The sequence below is a fragment of the Vombatus ursinus genome, unplaced genomic scaffold (assembly GCF_900497805.2).
Source record: "Vombatus ursinus unplaced genomic scaffold, bare-nosed wombat genome assembly UNPS02015411.1, whole genome shotgun sequence".
NCBI lineage: Eukaryota > Metazoa > Chordata > Mammalia > Diprotodontia > Vombatidae > Vombatus > Vombatus ursinus.
In genome coordinates, this window is record NW_020955189.1 from 2,086,890 (window position 1) to 2,111,862 (window position 24,973).

General features: G+C 49.0%; 1 protein-coding gene across 1 annotated transcript in view; it reads right to left on the reverse strand.

Moving 5' to 3' along the window:
• Positions 1 to 261: 261 nt before the first annotated feature.
• MED15 (mediator complex subunit 15) overlaps positions 262 to 24,973 on the reverse strand; it is an 87,713-nt gene continuing 63,001 nt past the window's right edge. The window contains exons 10-18 of the mRNA XM_027847490.1: positions 15,997 to 16,133; positions 15,619 to 15,746; positions 14,566 to 14,700; positions 14,342 to 14,405; positions 13,205 to 13,271; positions 3,322 to 3,482; positions 3,006 to 3,172; positions 1,837 to 1,935; positions 262 to 492 (exon numbers count right to left, since the gene is read on the reverse strand). Coding sequence (XP_027703291.1) covers positions 356 to 492; positions 1,837 to 1,935; positions 3,006 to 3,172; positions 3,322 to 3,482; positions 13,205 to 13,271; positions 14,342 to 14,405; positions 14,566 to 14,700; positions 15,619 to 15,746; positions 15,997 to 16,133 — 1,095 coding nt within the window. The 3' untranslated portion in view covers positions 262 to 355. The remainder of the gene's footprint in view (positions 493 to 1,836; positions 1,936 to 3,005; positions 3,173 to 3,321; positions 3,483 to 13,204; positions 13,272 to 14,341; positions 14,406 to 14,565; positions 14,701 to 15,618; positions 15,747 to 15,996; positions 16,134 to 24,973) is intronic.

The window sequence follows — 24,973 nt, forward strand, 5'->3', positions numbered from 1 at the left end:
GAGCGCAGGGATGTGGAAGCCAGAGAGGATGTTGGGGCTCAGCAGGGGGAGAGCGGCGGGCAGGCTGAGAAGAAACCATCAGGGGACAAGGTGGAGCCCGTCTCCCTGGAGGAGTGAGTGCCTTCTGGGCTGGGGTCTACAAGGGGACCGGCCAAGGCCCTCCGTAAGACGGCCGTCCACAAACAATCACACAGCCTGCAGAAATGAGCCGCGATGCCAGGCGAGTGGTACCAAGCTGGAAGGAGGGGAGGAGGGGAAGCCATATCTACCGGCCGGCTCTCCGGTGAGCCCCACCTGGCTACCCCCGCCACGAGGCTCCTCTTGCTGAGGTTTGGCCCGGCTGGAGGGGAGGGGACTATGCGGCCGAGAGGCAGGCCTGCCGGATACTCTGCGCCCATGTGTTGAGGAGAGCAGTGACCGAGTGCTTGTCGGGGAGCTGAAGCAGCTTGGAAGTCATGTACTGGTGCACAGACTGAAGGAATGGGTTGGCTTCTGGAAAGGAAACAAAGGGGAAGGGCCGACCTCATGCGGGCAGTGAGGACAAAGGAGGAGGGGGCTGCCAGCTCCAGGCTGTCCCTCGGGACCAGCCCTGTAGCTTCCTGTGAGCCCCCCAGCTCCTTTCCAGTTGTCACGTGCCCTCAGTCACCCCGCGGGAGGTTCTCCGTCTGTGACTTCTCTCAGCTCTCCCCCTGACTCTCCCCTAGACAGGACCATCTTAATGGCGCAGGTCTGACCCCGCACTCCTCTCCAGTTGTCCTGCACAGGTTACCAGCTCAAAAGCCGACTCTGTCCCTGGCTGTCTAGGCCCTGCAGCATCTCTCCACCCAGCGGTGAATGCCAACGCCCAGCAGACATCCTGGCTTGCTCACCACCTACCCTCGGGTCCTCTGAGTCCATCCACATCCCCCTCCAAAGCCTGAGCTCACAGCCTCCCCCTGAGATCCAGACCGAGCCAAGCAAGACCCTCCCTGGAGGTGACTGTGACCAAGGAACTCCCCTTCCCTCTCTGGCAGTCTCCAGGTCTGCCAAATGAGGGGGCTTGGCCCAGAAGCTCCCCAAGGTCCCTTCTAGCCCTGACCATCTCTGATTCTCCGGTCTCTAAGAAGCACCTCCCCCAAGAAGTCTTCCCTGACTGCTACAGCCCCCACTGATCTCATCCTCTGACCCGAGGCATCACTTGATTACACCCCCTGGAGATCATGGGATGTCAAGAGAGGAGGACCTCAGAGAGGACTGACGCTAAGGTCTACTGACTCCAGGCAGAAAAGACCGCGTGAGCCAACAGCAGTCTGGCCCTGTTGTCTGGCTGGTCGAGTGGGCACATCTCGTCTCACGAAGGTGGGGCTCATTAGCCACTTTGTGCCATGAATCACTCTGGTCATCCAGTGAGGCCTATCAACTCCTCCTCGGAATGTTTTTAACAATTTCATAATCAAAGGAGATGCTAAATTCTAGTTAGAAAAAACAAATGCAATTGATTTCCCATCCATTTATTTTCCAATCTGTCTGTGGCCCCCCAAGGGGTTGAGAGCCCCGGCCCGGTCAAGCTGTCCAAGGCAGGAGATTGCCCCTTTTCCCTTCCTCGAGATTCCTCTTCCCACAGCACCAGTGCTGAAGAAGCATAAACAGACCACAAAGCTCCTCGCACCCACCTCTCAGCCCCAGGAATCTGCTCCTCACTCCTGCTGAGCCCAAGGAGGACGGCAGACAGCAGACAGCAGCGATGCCGTCACCCCTGATGCCCTGTGCTAAGCAGGCCCCGAAGGCCCCAGCCCCAGCCCCAGCCCCAGGCTCCTTCCCTGGCCTGCCCCCAGGAGCTTCAGGAGATGGACTTACCGTACTGCCAGTGCTTGTCTATCCACAGAGGGCTCTGGGCTGGGTAGTCTGCAGGAACACTGAGCTCCAGCGGCGGGACACTGGGGAGGTTCTTGTCATCTACACACAACACAAGACGCTGGCTAGTCGCCAACAGGGCTGAGCCGGGGCTGGTTTCCCACACTGCCTCCTGGCCCAAGGCGGGCTGTCTGAGGGGTCCCTCTCTCCAGGGCCTTTGCCTCTCCCCCACAGAGACAGTTCAGCTGTAACTTATCCCCCAAGAAGAGCTACCAGAAGATGCTTCCCTTTGTTTCATTGCAAGGGGGCAGGGGTCCACACCACATACAATATCAGATGTGTTTTGGACGTGCTGATTGGTTTTATGGCATTTTTTCCCTTTTGTTTCATAAAAAAAAATGTGTTCTAAGAGATGGCTTTCTGGGAGAGAACGTGGGGGGGGATTCAGAAGGAAATCAAGGTGATGTAAAAAAAATCTATGATTTAAAAAAAGACATCGAGGCAACCCTCCCATTCTTCCATCTCCGTGGGGAAGCGGCAGCCTGAACACAAAGCTACCAAAATAAAGCCGCTTGGACAGCACATCCAATTGGAGACTCCAGAGCTGGAAGGGGCCCTGGGAGGCCCACCTGAAATGAGCCCTCCCACCCAACTGCCATGCCCCTTTCTGACAGGCTCCCCCGGGATGTGGAGTTCTGTCTCGCATGAGGCCAGCAATGGAAGGAGAAGAGCCGAGCTGTGGCTTCAGGAGCCTGGCGTAGACCCTTAGACTGGGGCCCTGCTCCTCGCCCGCCAGAGCTGCCCTGCCCCGGGGGCCGGCAGGCGCCAAGGGCCTCCTGTCCCACATCTGGGAGCCATTAGGCAGCGGGGTCAGCCCCTGTGGCTTCGCATGAGAAGTCTAAGAGCCAAGTGCGCCAGGAGGTTACACAGGTCCCTCCGACACAGGAGCAGACCCAACGTGGGGGTGCTGACTGATGGCTCAATGTAAACGGGAAATACATAACCAAAAAAATATGCAATAAGACACAAGTAACGTTACATTTTAAAACAGAGATCAGCAGCCCGTTTCTACTCGAGACTGACCCCACCGCCCATGTCTGCTGCCGCCTCCTCCTCGTCCACTTTCTCCTCTTCCTACAGGAGAACACCCAGAGGGCCGGGGGAGGACTCACCCAGCTTACAGATGAGATGCACAGTGCCGTTGTTACTGCAATGGGAGGGGTTCAGGTTCACCAAGAATTTTGGATTCAGTCGGGCCACTTCTCCTTGTAACACGTTTGGGATCGTCTGTTTTTCATCATCCTCATATTTACGTTTCCGAGGGGAGATAACTGGAGCTCTGAGGGAAATTCATTGCAATTGCTGGCTGGGAGAAGGTGGGGAGAAGGTGCCCGGGGGACGGTGCAGGCCAACCCAGCCCCACCCCGCCCTGCCCCCAACACAAGGTCCAGGACTCAGATGGGGTCCCCAGGCCTCCCCAGTACATACGTGATGGGAGGGCCGTGGATGGCCTCCATGGCTGGCACAAACGTGCGGTACAGGGAATGGTTGAAGACCGGGGAACGGATGTTGGCAAGAACCGCATCCAGGAGGGGTTGGCACAGGTACTGCTGCTTGGTGGGCGGCACAGGAGGTGGTGGAGGGGTGGGCTGGGGAAGACACAGAGAACGGTCACGAGATACCCCTGGGCCCGGCCCATGGAGAAAACCACAACACTAAGCTGACTGGGTCCACACAAATTTACGTTTCATCATCTCTCTTGGGCTCTCACTGAGTCAAGGCTCCCTGACTCACCACGCCAACCACCCCAGACACCTTTTACAAACCCTGACATCATTTCCCAATCCTCCTGTGGCTCCTCCTCCCCCACCTTTCCCAGCTGAGAACCTTTGCTCCCTGTCTCATACCACCCAGATGTGTCCCCCCACCATGTCCTCCTTCACTCTAGTCTCAAATGACGAGGCGGCCCTTCTCGCCAAGGCCAAGCCCTCTACCTTCCATCCTGTCTTCTCCAGAATACTGCCCCGCCCCCATCTTCCCCCTCATTAGTCTTTAATCTCTCCCTGTCTACTGGAAGCCTCCCTACTGTGATTACAATCAGCTCCACGTGTCTCCCATCCTCAAAAACCCCACTTGCTCCTTTCTTCCCTGCAGCTAATGCCCTACATCACTTCCACATCACTTCTCCTGTTCAGGGCTAGACTCCTGACAAGGCCACCTACATTGTGTCTCCATTTTCTTTCCTCTCACTATCTACACTCTCTACACTCTGGCTTCCAACCTTATCATTCAACCTAAACCTCTCTCTCCAAAGTGAGCAGCAATATGGCCTCTCTGCAGCCTTTGACACTGTCCATCAACTCTTCTTCCCGATCCCCTTTTCTCTGGACTCTCCTGCTCCTCCTCCGACTAGTCAGACCATCCCTCCTCCACTTCCTTTGCTGGATCTTCACCCGGGTCATGCCCAACAGCCTGGGGTCCCACAGAGCTCTGTCCTGGCTCCTCTTCTTGTCTTCTCTCTACAGTTTCACTTGTAACCCCATCAGTCTCTGGATTCCATTGTCATTCTATGCTGAGGATTCTCAGATCCACTCCCTCAGCTCTGAGCTTTCTCCTGTCCTTTGTCTCGAATCTCCAACTGCCTAATGGACATCTCAGGTTGGATCAACTACAGATATCCTCAATTTAACTTGTCCAAAACTGAGCTCCTGGGTGCAGCCAAGATGGCAGAGTGGCAGGAAGCAATACGGCTCACTACTGCCCACAAAACTCCTCCAACAGTCCTAGAAAATGCACCAGACCAAATCCTAATGGGACAATCCAGAAAAGGTCCTGGGGTCATTTGTCCAGTCCAGGTCGGCACAGGGAGACAGAAGGGAACTCTGCGGATGCTAGGGAAAGTGTCAGGGTCAAGAGCAGGCACCCTGAGCACTCTGGTATCCGGGGAGAAGTTGTGCACCAAAGCAAGGTGTCCTAGACCCCTCCTGGGGCACCCACAGACCCATATAGGAATACTGCAATGGTGACAGGTGCAACCTGGGATCTTTGTCACACAGTACTCAGTCCCAGGTAGAGAGACTGGGTGTGGCAGCAGCCTCCCTGGGTAGGGTGGTGAGTGGAGAAAGGACCAAGTTTAGGAGCCAGCAGCAGAAGCCCAGAGCACGTGGCCCGGCCTGCAGAGGACGAGCCAAGGAGGAGCGTCAGATCAAACAGAAGCCTACATTTCTGCTGCTCTGAATCAGCAGAGGTTTCCGGCGGCCGACAGGGAGTGTCCACCATCAGCCTGTTCTGCAGAGCTCTGCCCTAGATGAGACCCCCGCGGTGACTGCACCAAAAACTGGCAGGTCTCCAGCCTGTCCGTGAGACTTGGAATAACACAAGAGTCAACATGTTGATATTAGAGCAGGACTGGCTCAGATCCTGGCTCCAGAAATGCCCCAGAGACCAGGCTGAACATCAAGTCTGAAGTTGGAAAGTAGACCAGAAGACTGGGAGAGCAAGCAAGCAAGCTTCAGAATGTGAAAAACACATTCAACGGTACTGCCTCAGAAAGATGCAAGAGAGAAAAAAAGTTTAAAAATGCTTTTATAAATGAAATCAGAAAAAAAGCAGAAAAGAAACGAGAGCTATGGAAGAAAAAACTGGAAAGGGAATCAAGAGATACAAAACCTTGCCCAGGCAACAAACTCCTTGAAAATCAGAAATGGACCAAATAGAAACCAGCGAACCCTGAGGCAACGAGAAATACCAGAACAAAGTCAAAGGACTGAAAAAAAAAATGCCCAGATCTAGAGGGCAAAGTAGAGATAAAATCCACTGGTCACCTCCTAAAAAAAAAAAATCTCCAAATGAAAACTCCTAGGAACATTACAGCCAAAATCCAGAGTTTCCTGGTCAAAGAAAAATATTGCACACAGCCAGAAATAGAGAATTCAAGTCCCAAGGAGCCACAGCAGGACCATGTGGGACTTCACAGCCACTACTATGAAGGAGCAGAGAACGTGGAGCAGGGTACTCCAGAAGGCAAAGAATGTGAAGAAAAGCCGAGAAGAATGAACTCAGCAAAATCAAGTATAATGCTATGGGGGGACGTGGACCTTTAAGGAAACAGAGGACTTCCAAGCATTCCTGATGAAATGCTCAGCGCTATGGGAAAACTCTGAAGCTCAAACACAAGAGTCAAGAGAAACATAAAAAGGCCCACATGAATGAGCAATGACAGCAGACTAAGCAAGGACAAACGGATGACGTTTGACGCATATGAATCCTAACGTCATCAGGCGCCACGGAGGGAGTCCGATATGTCCTGATGATCTTGAGAATGACACGTGCCACGTTCACAAAAACTGACCATTTATTAGGGCCTTAAAAACCTCACAAACAAATACAGAAAAGCTGAAATCCTAAATGAACCCTTTGTGAAATAAAAATTATATTCAATAAAGAACCTTGGAAGCGGAGATTAAAAACTAATTAATTGGAAACGAAATAATCTAATCCTAAGGAATGAATAGATCAGAGAACAAATCATAGAAACAATCAATAATTTCATTAATACTGACAACAATGAGATGACATGACAAAATTTGTGGGATGCCGCCAAAACAGTACAAGGACAAATTTATATCTCTAAGTGCTTACATCAATAAAATAGAGAAAGAATCTAAAACCATCCGTAAGCATTATATATAATGGGGATAAGCTAGAAGCATTTCCAATAAGATCGGGGTGAAACAAGGATGTCCACCATCACTACTGCTGTTCAATATGGTACTAGAAATGTTAGCTTTAGCAATAAGAGAAGAAAAAAATTGAAGGTATTAGAATAGGCAAAGAAGAAACAAAGCTATCACTCTTTGCAGATGATATGATGGTATACTTAGTGAATCCTAGAGAATCAAGCAAAAAATTACTTGAAGTAATAAACAAATTTAGCAAAGTTGCAGGATATAAAACAAGCCCACGTAAATCATCGGCATTTCTATATATTACTAACAATGCCCACAAGCAAGAGAGAGAAAGAGAAATTCCATTTAAAGTTACTGTAGACACTATAAAATATTTGGGAGTCTACCTGCCAAAACAAACTCAGGAACTATATGAACACAATTACAAAACACTTTTCACACAATAGAGTCAGATCTAAATAATTGGAAAAATATCAGTTGCTCATGGGTAGGTTGAGCTAATATAATAAAAATGACAATTCTACCTAAATTAATTTACTTATTCAGTGCCATACCAATCAAACTACCAAAAAATATTTTATAGAGATAGAAAAAATAACAAAATTCATCTGGAAGAACAAAAGGTGCAGAATATCAAGGGAACTAATGAAAAGAAATGCAAGGGAAGGTGGCCTAGCTATACCAAATCTTAAATTGTACTATAAAGCAGCAACCATCAAAACTACTTGGTACTGGGGGGGGGGGGGGGGGGCAGCTAGGTGGCGCAGTGGATAGAGCACCAGCCCTGGATTCAGGAGGACTTACTAGCTGTGTGATCCTGGGCAAGTCACTTAACCCCCATTGCCCAAAAACAAAAACAAAAAACTAGTTGGTACAGGCTAAGAAACAGAATGGTGGATCAGTGGAACAGGTTAGATATGCAAGACACAACAGTCAATGACTACAGTAATCTACTATTCGATAAATCCAAAGACTCCAACTTCTGGGATAAGAACTCACTATTTGACAAAAATGCTGGGAAAACTGGAGAAGAGTACGGCAGAAACTAGGTACAGACCAACATCTTACACCCTATACCAAGATAAAGTCAAAATGAGTACATGATCTGATATAAAGACAGATACTATAAGCAAACTAGGAGAGCAAGGAATAGTTTACCTGTCAGATTTATGGAAAACAGAAGAATTTATGACCAAACAAGAGATAGAGAACATCGTGAAATGCAAACTGGATGACTTTGATTACATTAAATTGAAAAGTTTTTGCACAAACAAAGCTAATGCAACCAAGACCAGAAGGGAAGCAGAAAGCTGGGAAACAATTTTTACAGCCAATGTCTCTGATAAAGGCCTCATTTCTAAAATATATAGAGAACTGAGTCAAATTTATAAAAACACAAGTTATTCCCCAATTGATAAATGGTCAAAGGATATAAACAGGCAGTTTTCAGATAAAGAAATTAAAGCTATCTATAGTCATATGAAAAAATGTTCCAAATCACTGCTGATTAGAGAAATGCAAATCAAAATGACTCTGAAATACTACCTCATACCTATCAGATTGGCCAACAAGACAAAACAGGACAATGATAAATGTTGGAGAAGATGTGGAAAAACTGCAACACTTAGGCATTGTTGGTGGAGTTGTGAACTGATCCAACCATTTTGGAGAGCAATTTGGAACTATGCCCAAAGGGAATTGTGCATATCCTTTTGACCCAGCAATACCACTTCTAGGGCTGTATCCCAAAGAGATCATACAAATGGAAAAAGGACCCACATGTACAAAAATATTTATAGCAGCTCTTTTTGTTGTGGCAAAGAATTGGAAATTGAGAGAATACTTGAACAAGTTGTGGTGTATGAATGTACTGGAATACTATTGTGCTATAAGAAATGATGAGCAGGAAGACTTCAGAAAAACCTGGAAAGACCTGAATGAATTGATGCAGAGTGAAATGAGCAGAACCAGGAAAAGATCTAACACAGTTAACAGCCACACTGTGCAATGACTGACTTTGACAGGCTTGGCTCTTCTCAGCAATTCAAGGATCTTAGAGCACTCCAAAAGACTCACGATGGAAGATGCTATCCACCTCCCAAGAAAGAACTATGGAGTCTGAATGCAGATCGAAGCACACTATTTGCTTTCTCTCTTTTTTCTTCTTTTTTGTTTGTTTTTTCTTTCTCATGGTTCCTCCCATTGGTTCTAATTCTTCTTTACAACATGACTAATGTGAAAATACGCTTCATATGAATATATAAGGAGAACCTATATCAGATTGCATGCCATCTTGGGAGGGGGAGAAAATTTAAAACTCAAAATCTTATGGATGTGAATGTTGAAAGCTAAAAATAAATAAATAAATAGTTAAAAAAAATAAAATAGAGAAAGAGCAGATCAGTGAACTATGCAACTAAAAAACTAGGAAAAGAACAAATTTAAAATCCCCAATTAATGGAAATCCTGAAAATCAAAGGAGAGATTAATAAAATTGTAAGTAAATAAAAATCATTGAACTAGTAAATAAAATGTTGTTCTTTTCTTGGCAAAGATACTCGAATGGTTTGCCATTTCCTTCTCCAGCTCATTTCATGAATAAGGAAACTGAGGCAAATAGAGTTAAGTTACTTGTCCGTGGTCACACAGCAAGTGTTTGAGGCCAGATGTGAATTCAGGTCCTCCTGATTCCAGGCCTGGTGCTCTATCCACTGAGCCATCTATCTGTCCCATAATAAATAAAACTAGGAGCTGGTTTTATGGGGAAAAAAACACAACAAAATTGACAAACCACTGGCCAATTTGAAAAAAGAAAGAAGGAAACAAAATTATTCGTCTCAAAAATGAAAAGGGTAAATGCACCACCAATGAAGATAAATTAAAGCAATTAGGAACTACCTTGTCTAGTTATAAGCCGAGAAAAAGGACAATCTAAATGAAGTGGATGTACATTTACAAAAACATAAGCTACCCAGAGTAACAGAAGAAATAGAATACTTAAGTAACTTTTTTTGGAGGTAATTGGGATTAAGTGACTTGCTCAGGGTCACACGGCTAGTTAGTGTCTGAGACCATATTTGAACTCAGGTCCTCCTGACACCAGAGCCAGTGCTGCCCCTAATAATTCTGTCTTTGAAAAAGAAATTGAACAACCCATTAAATGATCTCCCTAAGACAAAAATTCCAGGATCAATAGATTTAAAAGTAAATTCTTCAAACATTTAAAGACTAATTCATCCCAAAATTATGTAAACTGTTTGGAAAAAAAAAAAGGTAAAGGAGTTCTACCAAATTCCTTCTACGACACAAATATGATTTTGATACCTAAACCAGGGAAAGAAAAAACAGAGAAAGAAAACTATAGACCAATATCTCTAATGAATACTGATACAAAAAATTTAAATAAAATACCTGCAAGGAGATTATAACAGAATATCACAAAGATTATACAATATGACCAGGTTGGAGTTCTACTAGGAATTCAGGGCTGGTTCAATATTAGGAAAGTTATCATCATAATTAGGGGTAGCTAAGTGGCGTAGTAGATAGAACGCTGGGCCTAGAATCTGGCCCCAGATACTAGCTGTGTGACCCTGGGCAAGTCACTTAACCATATCTGCCTTAGTTTCTTCAACTGTAAAATGAGCTGGGAAAGGACATGGCAAAGCACTCCAGTATCTTTGTCAAGAAGATCCCAAATGGGGTCACAAAGAGTTGGAGAGGACTGAAACAACTGAACAGCAACATCAGCATAACTGACCATATCAATAACAAAAACAACAAAAATCATATGATTATCTCAATAGATACAGAAAAGGCTTTTGACAAATTACAACATCCATCGCTACCGAAACAGTAGAAAGCATAGGAATAGATTAAAACTTTTCTAAAATCATGGGCAAGCATCATCTGTAATGGGGATAAGCTACAAGACTTCCCAATAAGATCAGGGGTGAAGCAGAGGTGCCCATTATCACCACTATCATTTAATATTGTGCTAAAAATGTTAGCTTTAGTAATAAGAGAAGAAAAAGAAACTGATGGAAGAAGAATAGGCAACGAGGAAACAAAACCACCCCTCTTTGCTGACGATACAATGCTATACTTAGACAACCAACTGAAAAATTAGCTGAAACAATTAACAACTTTAGAAAAGTTACAGGATACAAAATAAATCCACACTAAGTAATTAGCATTTGTATATATTAGCAACAGAACCCAGTAAGAAGAGACAGAAGGGGAGATTCCATTTAACATAACTGCAGACAGTGTAAAATACCTGGAAGTCTACCTGCCAAGATGAACACAGGAATTACATGAACACAATTACAAAACACATTTCATACAAATAAAGACAGATCAGGGGAATTCTGTGGGAAAAAACGCGAAGGAAGGTGGCCTAGCAGTTTCAGATTCCAAACTATGTTACAAAACGGCAGTCATCAAAACAATCTGGTACCGTTTAAGAAGTAAGAGTGGTGGATCAGTGGAATAGTTAAGGCATATAGTAAGTATAGGTAAATGACCCTAGTAATACAGTGTTTGAGTAACCCAAAGATTCATGCTTTTAGGGAAAAGAACACACCATCTGACAAGCTGGAAAAAGAGGAAAGCAATTTGGGAGGAATCAGGTGCAGAGCAACATCTCATACTGTACACCAACATAAGGTCACAATGGGTAAACAATTTAGATATAAAGGGTGATATCATAAGCAAATTAGCGGAGCATGGAAAAATGTACCTGTTGGCTCTACAGACAAGTGAAGAGTTTATGACCAAACAAGAAATAGAGAGGATCATGGGGAGGTAAAATGGCTAATTTAGATTAGATTAAATTAAATTCACAAGTTTTTGTACAAATAAAAAATCAAAACCAAACCAAAAAACCCCAAAACAGCCAAAATGAAAAGGAAAGCAAGAAACTAGGAGGGGTGGGGGTGGGGATTCCTAACAAATTTCTCTGATAAAGGCCTTATTTTTCAAATATGCAGGAAACTGAGCCAATTTATAAAAAAATATGAGCCATTCCCCAATTGATAAATGGCCAAAGGATGTGAACAGGCAGTTTTCAGAAAAAGAAATCAAAGCTGTCAAGAGTCATGTGAAAAAATGCTCAAAATCACTAATAATTAGAGAAACGCAAATTAAAACAAGTCTGAGGAACCACCTCACACCTATCAGATTGGCTAACATGAGAGAAAAGGACAAATGCTGGAAGGGATGTGGAAAAATTGGGACACTAATTTTGGAATTATGCCCAAAGGGCTATAAAACTGTGCATCTCCTTTTGACCCAGCAATACCACCAGTAGAGCTGTATCTCAAAGAAATCAAAGAAAAAGGAAAAGGACCTATTTGTATAAAAACATTTGTAGCAGCTCTTTTTCTGTGGTGTCAAAGGCTTAGAAACTGAGGGCATGTGATTGGGAAATGGCTGAACAAATTGTGGTATATGACTGTGATGAAATACTATTGTGCTATAAGAAATGATGAGCAGGTGAATTTCAGAAAAACCTGGGAAGACTTACATGAACTGATGCTGAGTGAAGTGAGCAGAACCAAGAGAACATCGTATGCAGTAACAGCAATATTTTAACGAGGATCAACTGTGGAAGACTTAGCTAGTTTGATCAATACAATGTTCCACAGCAATTCGAAAAGACTCATGTTGAAAAATGCTATCCATGTCCAGAGAGAGCTGATGGACTTTGAGTACAGATTGAAGCATATTTTTTCTTTATTTTTCCTGCTTTTTTTTTTTGCAAGGTGGCTGTTTCAGAAACGTTTTGCATGACTTCATATGTATAAAGGGTATTGTATTTCTTGCCTTCTCAATTGGGCGGGGACAGGGTAGAGGGAGAGAGAATTTGGAACTGAAAATCTTAAACAAATTTTTTATCAAGAAAATTATGGGAAGAGAAAGGAAGAAGAGGAATATGGTCTGTGAACGTTAAGGAATATTACTGTGCTGTAAGAAATGCTGAAGGTGGGGGACTCAGAGAAAATGGGGAAGGATGGTATGAATGACGCAGAGGGAGGGCAGCCCAGTCGGGAGAACACTATATACAAGAGCTACAACACTGCAAAGACAAACAAGTCTGGGAGATTTCAGAACTCGGCTCAACCGTGGCTCCAGAGGGCTGACGATAAAGGAAGCGTGCTCCTGGCAAGATGGCCGCAAGACGCAGAACGAGGCAGTTCTGGACGTGACCAATATGGGATTCTGTTTTGTTTGACTATGCTTTTAGTTACGAGGGTTTTGCTTTTCTTTTTCCAGGTTTGGTGCGGATGGAGAAAGGAAAAAGAACTCTCATTAAAAACAGGAGAGGCTTGATCTGACATTCTGCACTGGTGAGAGACTCTGTACAGTCCTGGACACAACATCCTTCTAAGTGGGACCGTGTTTTCTGATGCCCAGACGCAGCAGCCATCTGCCCGAGACTTGACTCTAGGGCCCTCCCTAGGCTTGACGTGCACGAGGCTCTGTGCATCAGATAAACTCTAGGTTAAACCAGCTTGTGTCCATGCATTGGTTCTGGGCTGTGAGCACAGGGTGCCGAGGCTTTCCTTTCTGCCCCTACCTCCAGCAGGCCCAGCGAGGCCCAAATAAGATCCCGTGTGCCACCGCAGGGCTCCCCATACCCACATCAGGTCACTCGGGCCCGGCCTGCCCGCAACACTCACCACAGCCATGTCGTTCTTCAGCTTCTCCAGAGCAATCTCACATTTTTGGAGTGTTTTCAGGGGACACCTGGGACAAGAGAAGACAGCCATCAGCCTGACCCCAGGTCAGGGGTTAGGGGGGCTAGAAATAGGAGCTTCAGTTGGGGCCTCACCTTGGCTGGTACCCATGCAGCAAGGCAGGAAGGCAACCATACCCCTGCCTACACTCCCACACAGCCTCAGGGCTGACCGTGTCCAGATGAGGGAATGGGGCCGGCAATGGGGGGCAGAGGACGGTACTGCTGCCACCTCCCACCCTGGTTGGCCCACAACTGGATCTCTGCATCCAGGGAGGAAGCCCGCCAGTTCTGTGCCAACTAAGAATCAGTGAACTGCACAGGGGGCCACTGAGCCCGAAGAAGAGCCGACTGAGGAAGGAAGGCTCCACCAGCTATCTTGGAGGTTCTGAAGATCCGTCACAAGACAGAACCAGAAGCAGCCGGGAGAAGACGCAGGAACGCAGATTTCAATTCGATATGAGGAGAAACTTTTTCACGGGAAGAGGTGCTTCCTCACGGAGGGGATTTCCAGGACAGATGAGGAGATCCCTTATCTGATTTCGGAACACTCGAAGAGTGCTCTTGGGCTGGGGAATGCTAGAGGTGGGTTATGACTCAGCCGGGGCTGGGCGAGCTCACTTCAAGGCGGGGGGTGGGGGGGGGGGGGTGTCTGGACCTGAAGGCTGGAGGCTTAGCTTTCAAAAATATTTTGATAATTCTAATTCAATAAATTCATTTCCTTTGTAATCCTGGCATTTTATTTTATGCACTGAAAAACATCATTCTCAGAAGGGTCCACAGGCTTCACCAGACCAGAGGGGTCCATGACACTCAACAAGGTTAAGAACCCTTAAGAACCCCTGATATATGGTAGCTTACACTGCAAACACTCTGACTCTTAGACTTAATCTATGTTGAAAACAGAGTAAAATTAAATACTTAAAAAAAGTCCAAGTTGTTCGCTCAGTCTGGGAGAGAAGAAGGAATAGACGGCTACAGCACCCTGGGACGCCTGTCACAGAAAGCTTCATAGAGGCCCAGGAGAGGGAAGGTGAGGGGGGCTCCTCTGCTCGGAGAGAGGAGCGGGGACGCCGCTTACCGCTTGGATGGGTCTGTAAGAATGTCCAACAGGCTCTTCATCTTACTGAGATCCTTCTTCCGTTCTGAAAAAGAGCAGAGGCCGATGAGAACCGTCCACAGGAGCTCCAAGCTGGACAAGAGGCAGGAGGCTGCAGGTGGACGGAGGGTGCCCAGGGATTCCGCCCCGGGTAACGCTCCCGAGCCCCCCGCCCCTTCACCCCTGGGTGGCACAGGCCTGGGCACCTTCGTTCTTGTCGATCTTGTTGATCATGCGCCGGAGGGGCTCAATGTATTTGGACAGCTGCTTCAGCTTTTCCAGGTACTGCTGCTCCTCAGCCTGGCTGGAGCTGGCTGGGCTCAGGACCGAGCTGGGGTTCACTGCAATGGAGGACGGCAAAGGAGAAGGGATGCTTCTCCTGTAGCCTCCCACAGGCTCCCTCTCCAGTGGTTGCCCCTGGCCCCTGGCCCTCAGCATTCCTCCCGAGCGCTGCTCTGGGGAGGAGGTGATCTGCAAGGGCGTCCTGGCCCTCTCCCCGTCAGACTGCCGGTCGTCAGTGTCGCATCCCATTTGGGACTGAGGACCGTACGCTGCACACAACAGAGGCTTAACGTTGGCCAAATTAGGGGCAGCTAGGTGGCGCAGTGGATAGAGCACCAGCCCTGAAGTCAGGAGAACCTGAGTTCAGATCTGGCCTCAGACCAAACACTTGACACTTACTAGCTGTGTGACCTTGGGCAAGTCACTTAACCCCGATTGCCTCACTGAGGGAAAAAAAATATTGGCCAAATTAGTCCTGGGCTCAGCAGATGGTCTTTGTGAAGGCAGGATGATGCGGGTGGGAACGGAAAGGCTCAGTTATGGAGCTGAGAGAGCTTTAGAGATCCACTCATGGAGACAGGCTCTTGGACAGGATCTAGGCGCCCCAAGGCCTGGGGTGGGGGGTGGGGGGCAGGAAGGGAGGACAGACGTGCCCAGGGCTCCACAGCCAGCACAGCCAGTGAGGGCCTCCTGGCCACCTCTGGGCTCCTGCTCCCTGGCTGGAATGGAGCTCAGGGCCCTGCCCGCAGCGGCTCGCCCACGGGAGTGCAGGGGCTCACCCAGGCCTAGCACTCCGTGACACCCTTCTGCTCAAACAGAGGATCCAACACATTCCAGTTACGGCCAAGTCCCCACCAAGCAGACAGTCCGGCACTATCCGCCCCATCCAGACCACGGAATGGAGATGGACCCGGGTTGGTCTTCTCCAATTCCCAGGAAGCCAGCCAGCCACTGCCTCCCACACCGCGGGGACTCACCGGGGGTGTTGAGCGGCCCGGGGGACGGAACACTGAAGGTCTGTGGAGTGCGGGCAGAAGCTGGACTCTGAGAAGGCTGTGGAGAGGGGCTGGGCAGGAAACTGCTAGGAGACGGAGCAGGACCAGAGCTGCACGAGGACAAGGGAACAAGACACCTCCAACTGAGGGGAGCTCAGGGAAGGCCAAAGAAGCCAGGTGTCCGGGGCTGAGGCCCCCACTGAAGGCCAGCTGGGGGACCCGAAGAGGGCAGTCAATGCTGACAGGTCAGGAGGACGTGGGAGAAAGGACGGGGAGAACAGGGGGGAGCTGAAGTCACGGAGTAACTGCTGTGATCACAACGGATGAAAGCACCGTACCCCGGGCGAGGAGCAAACTTACCTGACGTTTGAGTTGGGCTGCGAGGAGGGCTGGCCAGGCTGGGGAGATGGCTGTGGGGGAGGCGGCATCGCTTGGGGGGTCTGGGCTTGCTGGACAGGGGATGGTGAAGACATCATGGTCATGCTGCCCTGGTTGACCTGAAACGAAAAAGAGATGGCGTCACATTCCCTGCCGGCCAGTCATGGCTGCTGAGGCAGCCCATGGAACACACTGTCTCTCTCTTAGACATACACACCCCCACACCCCCACACCCTGCCCCCCAGGGTCAGTCTTCCATTTCCTTACAGTCATAAGGTCCCAGCTCCAGAACCGGACAGGCCCTCCGAGGCCAGTCGGCCCAACTCTCCTTTTTACAGAGAAGGACACTGAGGCCTGGGGACGGGAGGGGAAGTGGGAAGGAAGCAATGGAGAGAAGACACGAACCTAGCTTCTTCTGCTTCCTGGCATCAGGAGGCCTTTACTGTCTGGCCTGAGCAGGACTGACCTCCAGTCTCGCGTTCCCAGACAGCCCGTCTCTGCTGCCACTGGCACCCAGGGATCTCAACGGCCTCCTCCCGGCGACTCCATTCCCTCACTAATTCACCACCGAGAGAATAATCTTCTTCGGCCAGCTCATGGCATTCCATTGATCAAAATTGTCAGCAGTCACTCACTGCCTCCCGAGGGGCTTGGCCCCCAGGCTGGCGTGCGTGCGTTCTCCTGTCTTCCCTTTTTCTCTTGTCTCTAAAGCGCATTCCAACCACCCCCCCCGCCCCGCCCAAGAAAGCCTGCCCGGCTTCTCCCCACATCCTCCAGCCATCCCTGGGATCTCACAGCTTCTCGAACGCACTTAACCTGTGACATCGTGTCACAGGGTACCCAGCTCTTTTCCTCCTACTCACAAAGAGAAAAGCCAACACATGCGGGTTTGCCAAATGCTTCATAGAGATCACCTCATTGGAATCTCACAACAACCCTGTGGGGTGGGTGTTATTATCATCCTCATTTACAGATGAGGAAACAGAGGCTAAGAAAGGTGAGGTACTTATCCAGGGTCACACCCCTAGGTGTCAGGAAATGAACTCAGGTCTTCCTGACTTCAAATTCTTTTCATTCTCTTTCCCCTTCCAGTGTCCAGCACAGCGTCCAGCTCTGCACGCAGTCAGAGCTTAATAAAGGTTTGCTCAATGACCTCCCTGAAAAGGGCCCCTGGCCAGGGAACTGCCTACACCGAGAGGGCCTCTATCTGCCTCCCCAACTGCTACCGTCTGGGGCCGAGGAGAGCAGAGAGGAGCCCTCCTCAGCCTCACCTCAGCCTGAACACAACTCCCACGTATGTCTGTTACAGACAGCTCCTTACCCCATCTTCTCTTCTCCCAGCTGTACCTCCCCGCCAGGTCACAAAAACCAGGGAATCTGAGCGGCCCGGGGCCTCACCTCAGACGTCACCTATTCCAACCTAGACCCTCACCCAAATCCTCTCTGCAACATTCCCAGCCAGCGAGGTCGTCCTCTCCTACATGACAGGTGAAGCCGTCTCTCAAGCCCCCGATTTCCCAGGCTTCTCCTTCCCACGCGTGGGCCGCCACCAGTCCCTCTCCAGCCTGGGTATCTCCTTCCCAACACAGCCTCTCCTTGCAGGGTTCCGACCCTAGCCAATCTGCCATATACACCAATCCTTAGCCCTCAGCAAGTCCCAGCATCTCCACCTGACCTCCTCGAGACAGGCCTATCCAAGAACTGAGGATGCAGAGGATGCAGCCTTAGGTGATTGGGGAAGGAGGAGGCCAACGAAGAGAGAGGCCCTCATCCTCCCCCTAAAGGACTTTCCCAGCAATTACTAGGAGTTGGAACAGTATGACAGGAGGCTTTTTAGGGCATGTTCCAAACTCTTACGATAAATGAATCAAGTATGTGGAATCCCGCACTGGCAAAGTCAAGGTCACTCAGCAACTCCATGTAAAGCCCCTCTTCCGTCTTCTGAAAGGCCATCACTATCTCAGCCAACCAATGTGAGGAGGAAAGAATGATGCTATGAATGCCCTGCTGAAGAAAGGCAGTGCTAAGTAATCTGAGGACTATAAAGGAGAGGGCGAGAAGCAGGGAAAGAAGCCAGTCCAGGTAACCATGTTAGCTGTTAGGGCCTAGTTAGTGCAGCCCATGATGGGGGCCGCAGGGATCATCCTGCACGAATTCCCCAATCCACAGAGGAGGGAACTGAGTGAAGCCCACTAGGGGGTCACAAACCCAGCAAGCAGCACTCTGGCACCCAGGAAAAAGTCCCGGACCCTCGGGTGACCTTGGGCGCATCCTTCTGGGCCTCACTTTCCTCCTCTGGACAATGAAAGAGGCAGACTAGATGACCCAGGCTCCTCGCACCGCAGAATCCTAGGAATGTACGACCCTTTGGGGTATAGCGAGGATCTCCTCAGACTCCAAAGCTGGCGTTTTCCCACCACTTCCCCTTCCGACTCACTTTCTGGCCCTCCTACGGTCTTGTATTGAACCTGGTCGTCTCTGCACTAGTCCACAGGCAACAAGGACAAAAACACAGATACATAAGGATTCCTTCACTGCTTTGTTAAATGTCAGGAGATGTGTTGGATTGTTTTTGTCAAAGGTTACTGTTTACAATAGTAAAGAGAAATCTGCAAAAGAACAAAAGTTGTGCCACTTGCTGTTTCCCTGAGGGGGCCAAGCCCCCGCCTGTCTGTAACCCCAACACGTGGGTGAGTCTGGGACGATCAGAACATCTGCTGAGACTCGTGCCCGTCCGCTCCCTAAAACTGGCCACAAACTGGTAACATTTTTTGGCCGTAACAACCTAAAAAATATTTTTTTAATGGTCAAATACTTTTGTTTATGAAAACTAGAGGGAGTATTCCCATAACCTCGGTTCCTACTCTCAAGCTTTCTTCCTATTTGCCAGCTGTCTCAATGCACACTCCCAGAACACTGGACCAGGCCAAACCCCAACCAAGCTGAAGTTCCCACCGCTCACCAAGAGCCATCCACCTGCCTCTGGCAACCTCAACCACACAATGCCAACCCCTGAGAAGAGCTCCCAGCCTCGATGTGCTTTAAGGGTTACAAGACACTATCCTCCAAAAACCTCTCTGAGGCAGCTTACGCACTTCCTGGGACCCTCTATTTTAGAAAGGACAGAAATGAGGCCCACGGGAGCATGATTTGGCCTTATCTGGTAAGTGTCAGCGTCAGGATTTGAAGCCTAGATTTTGATCCCAAGTCTGGCGCTCTCTTCATTAAACCATGCTGCCTAGATCCTAGAAGGGCCTCCAGGCCAACCTTGATTAAAAGTACTGGCAAGGACACAGAGGCTATGGAAGGAGCACAGTGAGAGCAGGCCTGGAGTCTGAACGTCCAGGCCCAGGCTCTAAAGGCTCCATGGCTGACTCTCTCCAATGCTCTCTGGGAACCCCAGGATTTGGTCCAATTCATGCCTGACCCTAAAGACGTCCATAAAGACCGTCCCTTCCTGCTGGTCATCCCAGCCCTTCTGGTCAGCTTCTGTTGCCTCCCTGCCACTTCCTCCCACGTCCAGTTTGGAATCTGTGGCCGAGCACAACAAGGCTAACCGGCCTTCCACATCGGCCAACACAATTCAATTCACCAAACAGGAACCGCGCTTTAAAAGAGCTCCACCCCCACTGACTGCTGCCCTTAGCCTAGACCTGTCAATTGTGATTGTGAAAAGCTCTCCAGTTCCATGTAATCAAAGCAATTTGTCCTTCAAAATTGCTTCTCTCCTTTAAGAATTAGCCCTCTAGGCACACCTGTGGCAAGTTCGGCATCAGCTTCTCTTCTGACTTTTGGTGGCAAAATCTTTAAGACACAGGTCGTTACCCAAGTCTAAATTCATGGTACTAGATGTGGGTTCATTCCTAGCAGATTACTCTCTGATATTCCCAGAACTTGGGAGATTACTTCAGGTAATTTATGTTGAGAGTTTTACCAAGCACTGCTTTACTGATTCAATTATTGCTGATTCTTCCCTGTCTACTCTTTTGTTTTTTTAAGGCAATTGGGGTTAAGTGACTTGCCCAGGGTCACACAGCTAGTAAGTGTCAAGTGTTTGGTCTGAGGCTGGATTTGAACTCAGGTCCTCCTGACTCCAAGGCCAGAGCTCTATCTACTGTGCCACCCAGCTGTCCCCATTAGTTTCTTAAAGAACAAGGTTGGCCCCAACAAAGACAGACGAGATGTCTCTTCCCAGCCCTCCACCTCCTGTGCAGAAGTGGAAGGTTCATGGGCATGGAATATTGCATGTAATATCCACTTTTTTCAACGAGTTAATTGATTTTTTGGGAAAAATTTCCCCCTCCTTTTCTTCTTAACAAAGGAGTCACTGTTATAAGGAATGGTTTTCTATGTGCCAGGCCCTGTGTGAAACAATGAGGAGACAAGGAAAGGAAAAAGACGGTCTCTGTTTTCCAGAGTCCAAAGGGGGGACAACATGAAACAAGTCTGGACAAAGCAGATGCAGACACGACCGGCTGGGGACAGTCTCAGACCCCGGCAACGCCACTACCGAGTCTGTCTCCCCAAGGGATCAGGGAAGAAGGCAAAGAACCCCTATGTTCTAAAACGTCCGCAGCAGCTCTCTGTGGTGGCAAAGAACTAGAAATCGAGCGGACGCCTGTCGAGTGGGGAAGGGCTGAGGAAGTCGTGGGCTGTGATGGTGACGGAATACTGCTGTGCTGGAAGAAACGGTGAGCTCAGCGACCTTAGAAGAGCACGGAAAGACCCGCATGGAATAACGAAGAGCGAAATGAGCAGAACCCAGAAGACGTCGTGCACAGAAACGGCAATGATGCTCCAAGAACAACTGGGAGCGGCTAAGCTACTCTGAGTATTATAAACACTCAGACCAACTACCAAGGACCCGTGAAGTTAATAATCATTTTCCTCAGAAGACCTGCACCTCCAGAGAAAGAACCGATGAACGGAACTATGCACAGTATGGGTTTACACATATATCTACATCTATCTATCTGTACACACACATATACATACATACATACGTATAACTTTACATACACATGTCAAATGATGGTCTTCTCTAGTGTGGGGTGGGGAGAGAGAAAGTGAGACAGTTCAGATATACACAACACCGCGCGCATACACATACACACACACACACACCCCTCCCACACTCACAGTTTCATAGACAGGGACCACCCCTATACATGCATACACCCACTCCCACGTAGCCCCCCCCACCACTCATACCACACACACACACACACACACACACACACACACACAGAGGCACACATGACCCATGTACACACATGTACCCTTTTAGAGGCCAGAAGAGGAGAAATCAATTGTCTGATGTATTCTAGCATAACTTTCTTTCCTCTCCTCCTGCAGCCCCTGAAGGTAGATGGAAGGCTGGGCCAGGAAGGGCCTTTTTGCTGGGTTTTTCACAAATCAACCAGACAGCTAGAAGATTAGCTCTAAAAGCTGCACTGGTTCTATTTCTGCAAGGAGGAACAAGGGGGACGCTGACCTGACCTGACACTGAGAGCCACGGCGGCAATCCCAGGAGGACAATACGCACAATTACTGCTACAAGGAAAGTGGAAAGAAGCCGAAAAGGGAAACTCCCGGCTGTGCAGAGATGGTCAAGCTTGCCCCCTAGAGACACTGAGGCAACGCACTCCTCCCAGCTTCGCGAGGGCTGGGGGGGTGGGGGGTGGTGGCAATAGGTATGGGGTACTGCATACATGACAAGGTGGCCAATGTTGACTGGCTTAACTCAGAGGGCTGGGCCTGGAGTCAAGGAAACCTGAGTTCAAATCCAGCCCACATGACCCTGGACAGGTCACTTACCCATCTGCCTTAGTTTCCTTATCTGTCAAATAATAATAGCACCTACCTCCCAGGGTTGCTGTGAGGTTCAAATGAGGTAATAATTGTAAGGCACTTGGCACAGTGCCTGGCACATAGTAGGTGCTACATGAATATCAGCTATTATCATAAACAAAGATCAATACAGAAATTTCAAAAAGAGCAGAAGGATTCCATTTTCAGGCCCTCAGAAGAACACTGCTTTTCCTCACTTGGAATATCACTTACTGACAAAGCACAAACACTTTCCCTCTTCTGGCGATGCCCCTCAGCAGCCGCTGGCTTCTGGGTTTCGAACGAGACTTGGGCTTGCCCTGGCACAGAGGGCATCTCGAGCAATGCTGCTGGGCACCTGCCCTGCAATTTCAAGGAGTCTGGGAGACAGGAGGCAGAGGAGAACTACAGGCTGCCCAGGAAACTGATGGATGACCAAGGGCCTCGGAGGCATGTTTCCTGATCCCTTCATTTTACACACGAAGAAATGGGAGGCTCAGAAAAGGGGCTGAATCAAAGCTGACTGCTCGACTGACTCAAGGTCAAGGTGAGCAAGGGCAGAGCTGGAGCAGAACTGACTGAAAGCTGACCCCAGAAACCTTAGGGCATGCGGCAGAGTTCTCCTCTGCCCTTCTGCACTTCTCCTCTGCACTTCCTGGGTGATCCACACCCAGGCCTTCTTGTTCCTGCCATGGCGCAGCCGAGGGCCCTCTCTGACCTCAGTGTCCTCCTTGTCAGGGGAGTGGGAGGACCAATCCTTACACACCTAACTCACAGGGCTGTTGGGAGGAAGGAATCACTCTGTAACCCTAAATGCTAAGGACACTGATGGGTGGAGGAGGAGGAGAACGGTGATCTTAAGGAAGGGGACCACACAGGGCCTTCATCCAAGCATTAAAGCCCTAGGACAAGGCAAGACCACATCCCCAAAGAAAGCCGCAGCAGAGGCCCCGCTCTGGCCATCATTTCATCCTCAACATCCGATCTTTCTTGGTCTTTGCCTGGGGGAGACAGGCTAATCTCTTCCACACGCTGTGCATCACTGATGGAATGGAGGGGTCAGCTCGGCTGCAGAGACCATGTGGAGGACAGTAATGTCAAGGGTCACAAAGCACTCCCCTGCCTACCACCCCAGGACGCGGCAGCACAAGAGTGGTCTGTGATCCCCAGCTACAGAGAGGGTGATGTGTCTAGGGGTCACACGGTGGGGAGGGAGGCATCAGAGCCTCATTAATCCACAAGAATGTCCACACATCCATTCTGTGCCAGGCTCCTTCCCCCAAAGTCCCTCGGGATTGAAAATCATTTTAAAATAGCTTTGGGTCCAGTTTTACCCAGGGTTTGAAATTCAGAGAATAGTCAGTGGGCACGTGGCACTGATGGACTGTGGGCAGGTCACTTTGGCTCCCTTCACTCTCAGGGTCCCAATGGTCAAATGGGGAGGACAATAGCTACTGGGCCTCACTTACACAGGGGCTGCATGGCAGACTCAAAATGGCTTTGCCAATGGGAGTTATCGGAATTCCCTGTCTAGGCAGGGCAACAGGGGGCAGGCAAGCTGCCAGTCTTGTTTCTCAGCACTTGGCAATATGGATTGGATTGGATTCAGCAAGACATCTGGGGGTTCAGTGGATACAGCACCAGCCCTGGATTCAGGAGGACCCGAGTTCAAATCCAGCCTCAGACACCTAACACTAGCTGTGTGACCCTGGGCAAGTCACTTAAAAAAAAAAAAGATATCTGGTGGTTTATGGGTTGGATTTCTTTTTTACAAACCCAAATCCCTCTGGCTCTCACTGACTGGCCAACAACAGGTCCGAGCCCAGGCCTCATTTGGTCACTTTTTGGATTCTGAAGGCTCAGAGTGAATGCAAACAGCAATCGTTCCTGTTTGGCCAGAAACCTGAGGGTCTTCCCCTCCTACATTGATTTTTTTTTGACTAGGTAAAAGACCATTCTGGGCCTCATTTTTACCAAGCCTTAATCACTGAACGGATGTTGTCACAGACAAACTGGGACCTGGGAAAGACTTTAGCTCTAAAAGGTCAAGGTCTCCCACTGCATCTGGGGCCATCTCCAGAAGAAAGAATGAGGCTGGTGACTCTGCACAGCCCTCCCTCACTTAAATCCAATTCACTCACAAATCCTGGCATCACCTTCCTGGTGTCATGGTGCTCTTCAAGAATGAAGGACAAGTAACAACCACTTGGCAATGGAATTGCTCTCAATGAACATGCACAGGCTCTGGGTTAGCTGCCAGGGATCCAAAAAGGGAAGAAGAGGCTTCACCTGCCCTCGAGAAGATTACAGTTCAAAGGAAACGGCAAGGCCAAATACAGGTCCTTAGCAGCGCAGAGCTGTGACACAGAGCACAGCAGGGGGGTGTAAGGTGTCCCCAAAGCCTGAGGGCAGCACAGAGCTGTAGCACAGTGCAGATGTGTGCCCAGGTTGGGCGCGCAGCTCATTGTGTGGTCATGTAGGCGTGGGCGCAGTGTCCACATCAGGAGATGAGGTGACATCTAAACGAGGCCCAGCCTCTAAGCTTGGTCGGCAGGGAAAGAACCACAAACATGGGAACTGCAAGCGTTCCGATGGACCTTCCTTATCCTAGGGAACCCAGACATGAAAGAGCAGAAGCATGAGGGCAAGCCTTCTGGAGCCTGGCTTCCCAGTTCCTTGGGTAGCGGGGGAGAGGCAGGATGTGATAGGACTGAGTGATAAACTGAGAAGAGAACACGTCTCGAAAAGGAAGCAAAGGTCCACAGTGGGAAGGAGGCTCAGTGACATTCCCACTGTCCGAGAGACTGTTAGCAGCAAAGCCTACACAGGGATCCAAGTTTCCTAGGGACAGGAAGCAATTTCATCTGAGTCCACAGACTCATCAGGCTATATCAAGAGACCTTGAATGCCAGCGCTCTTCCCAGAACACCCCATGTTTCTTGCTTGCCGTGGGAAGCAGTCCTTCCAAGTACAAACAAGTCTAGAGCGGACTTGACATTCTGGAGCTTTTTTTTTTTTTGGGTAGGCAATGGGGTTAAGTGACTTGCCCAGGGTCACACAGCTAGTAAGTGTCAAGTGTCTGAAGCCAGATTTGAAGGCAGGTCCTCCTGACTCCAGGGCCGGTGCTCTA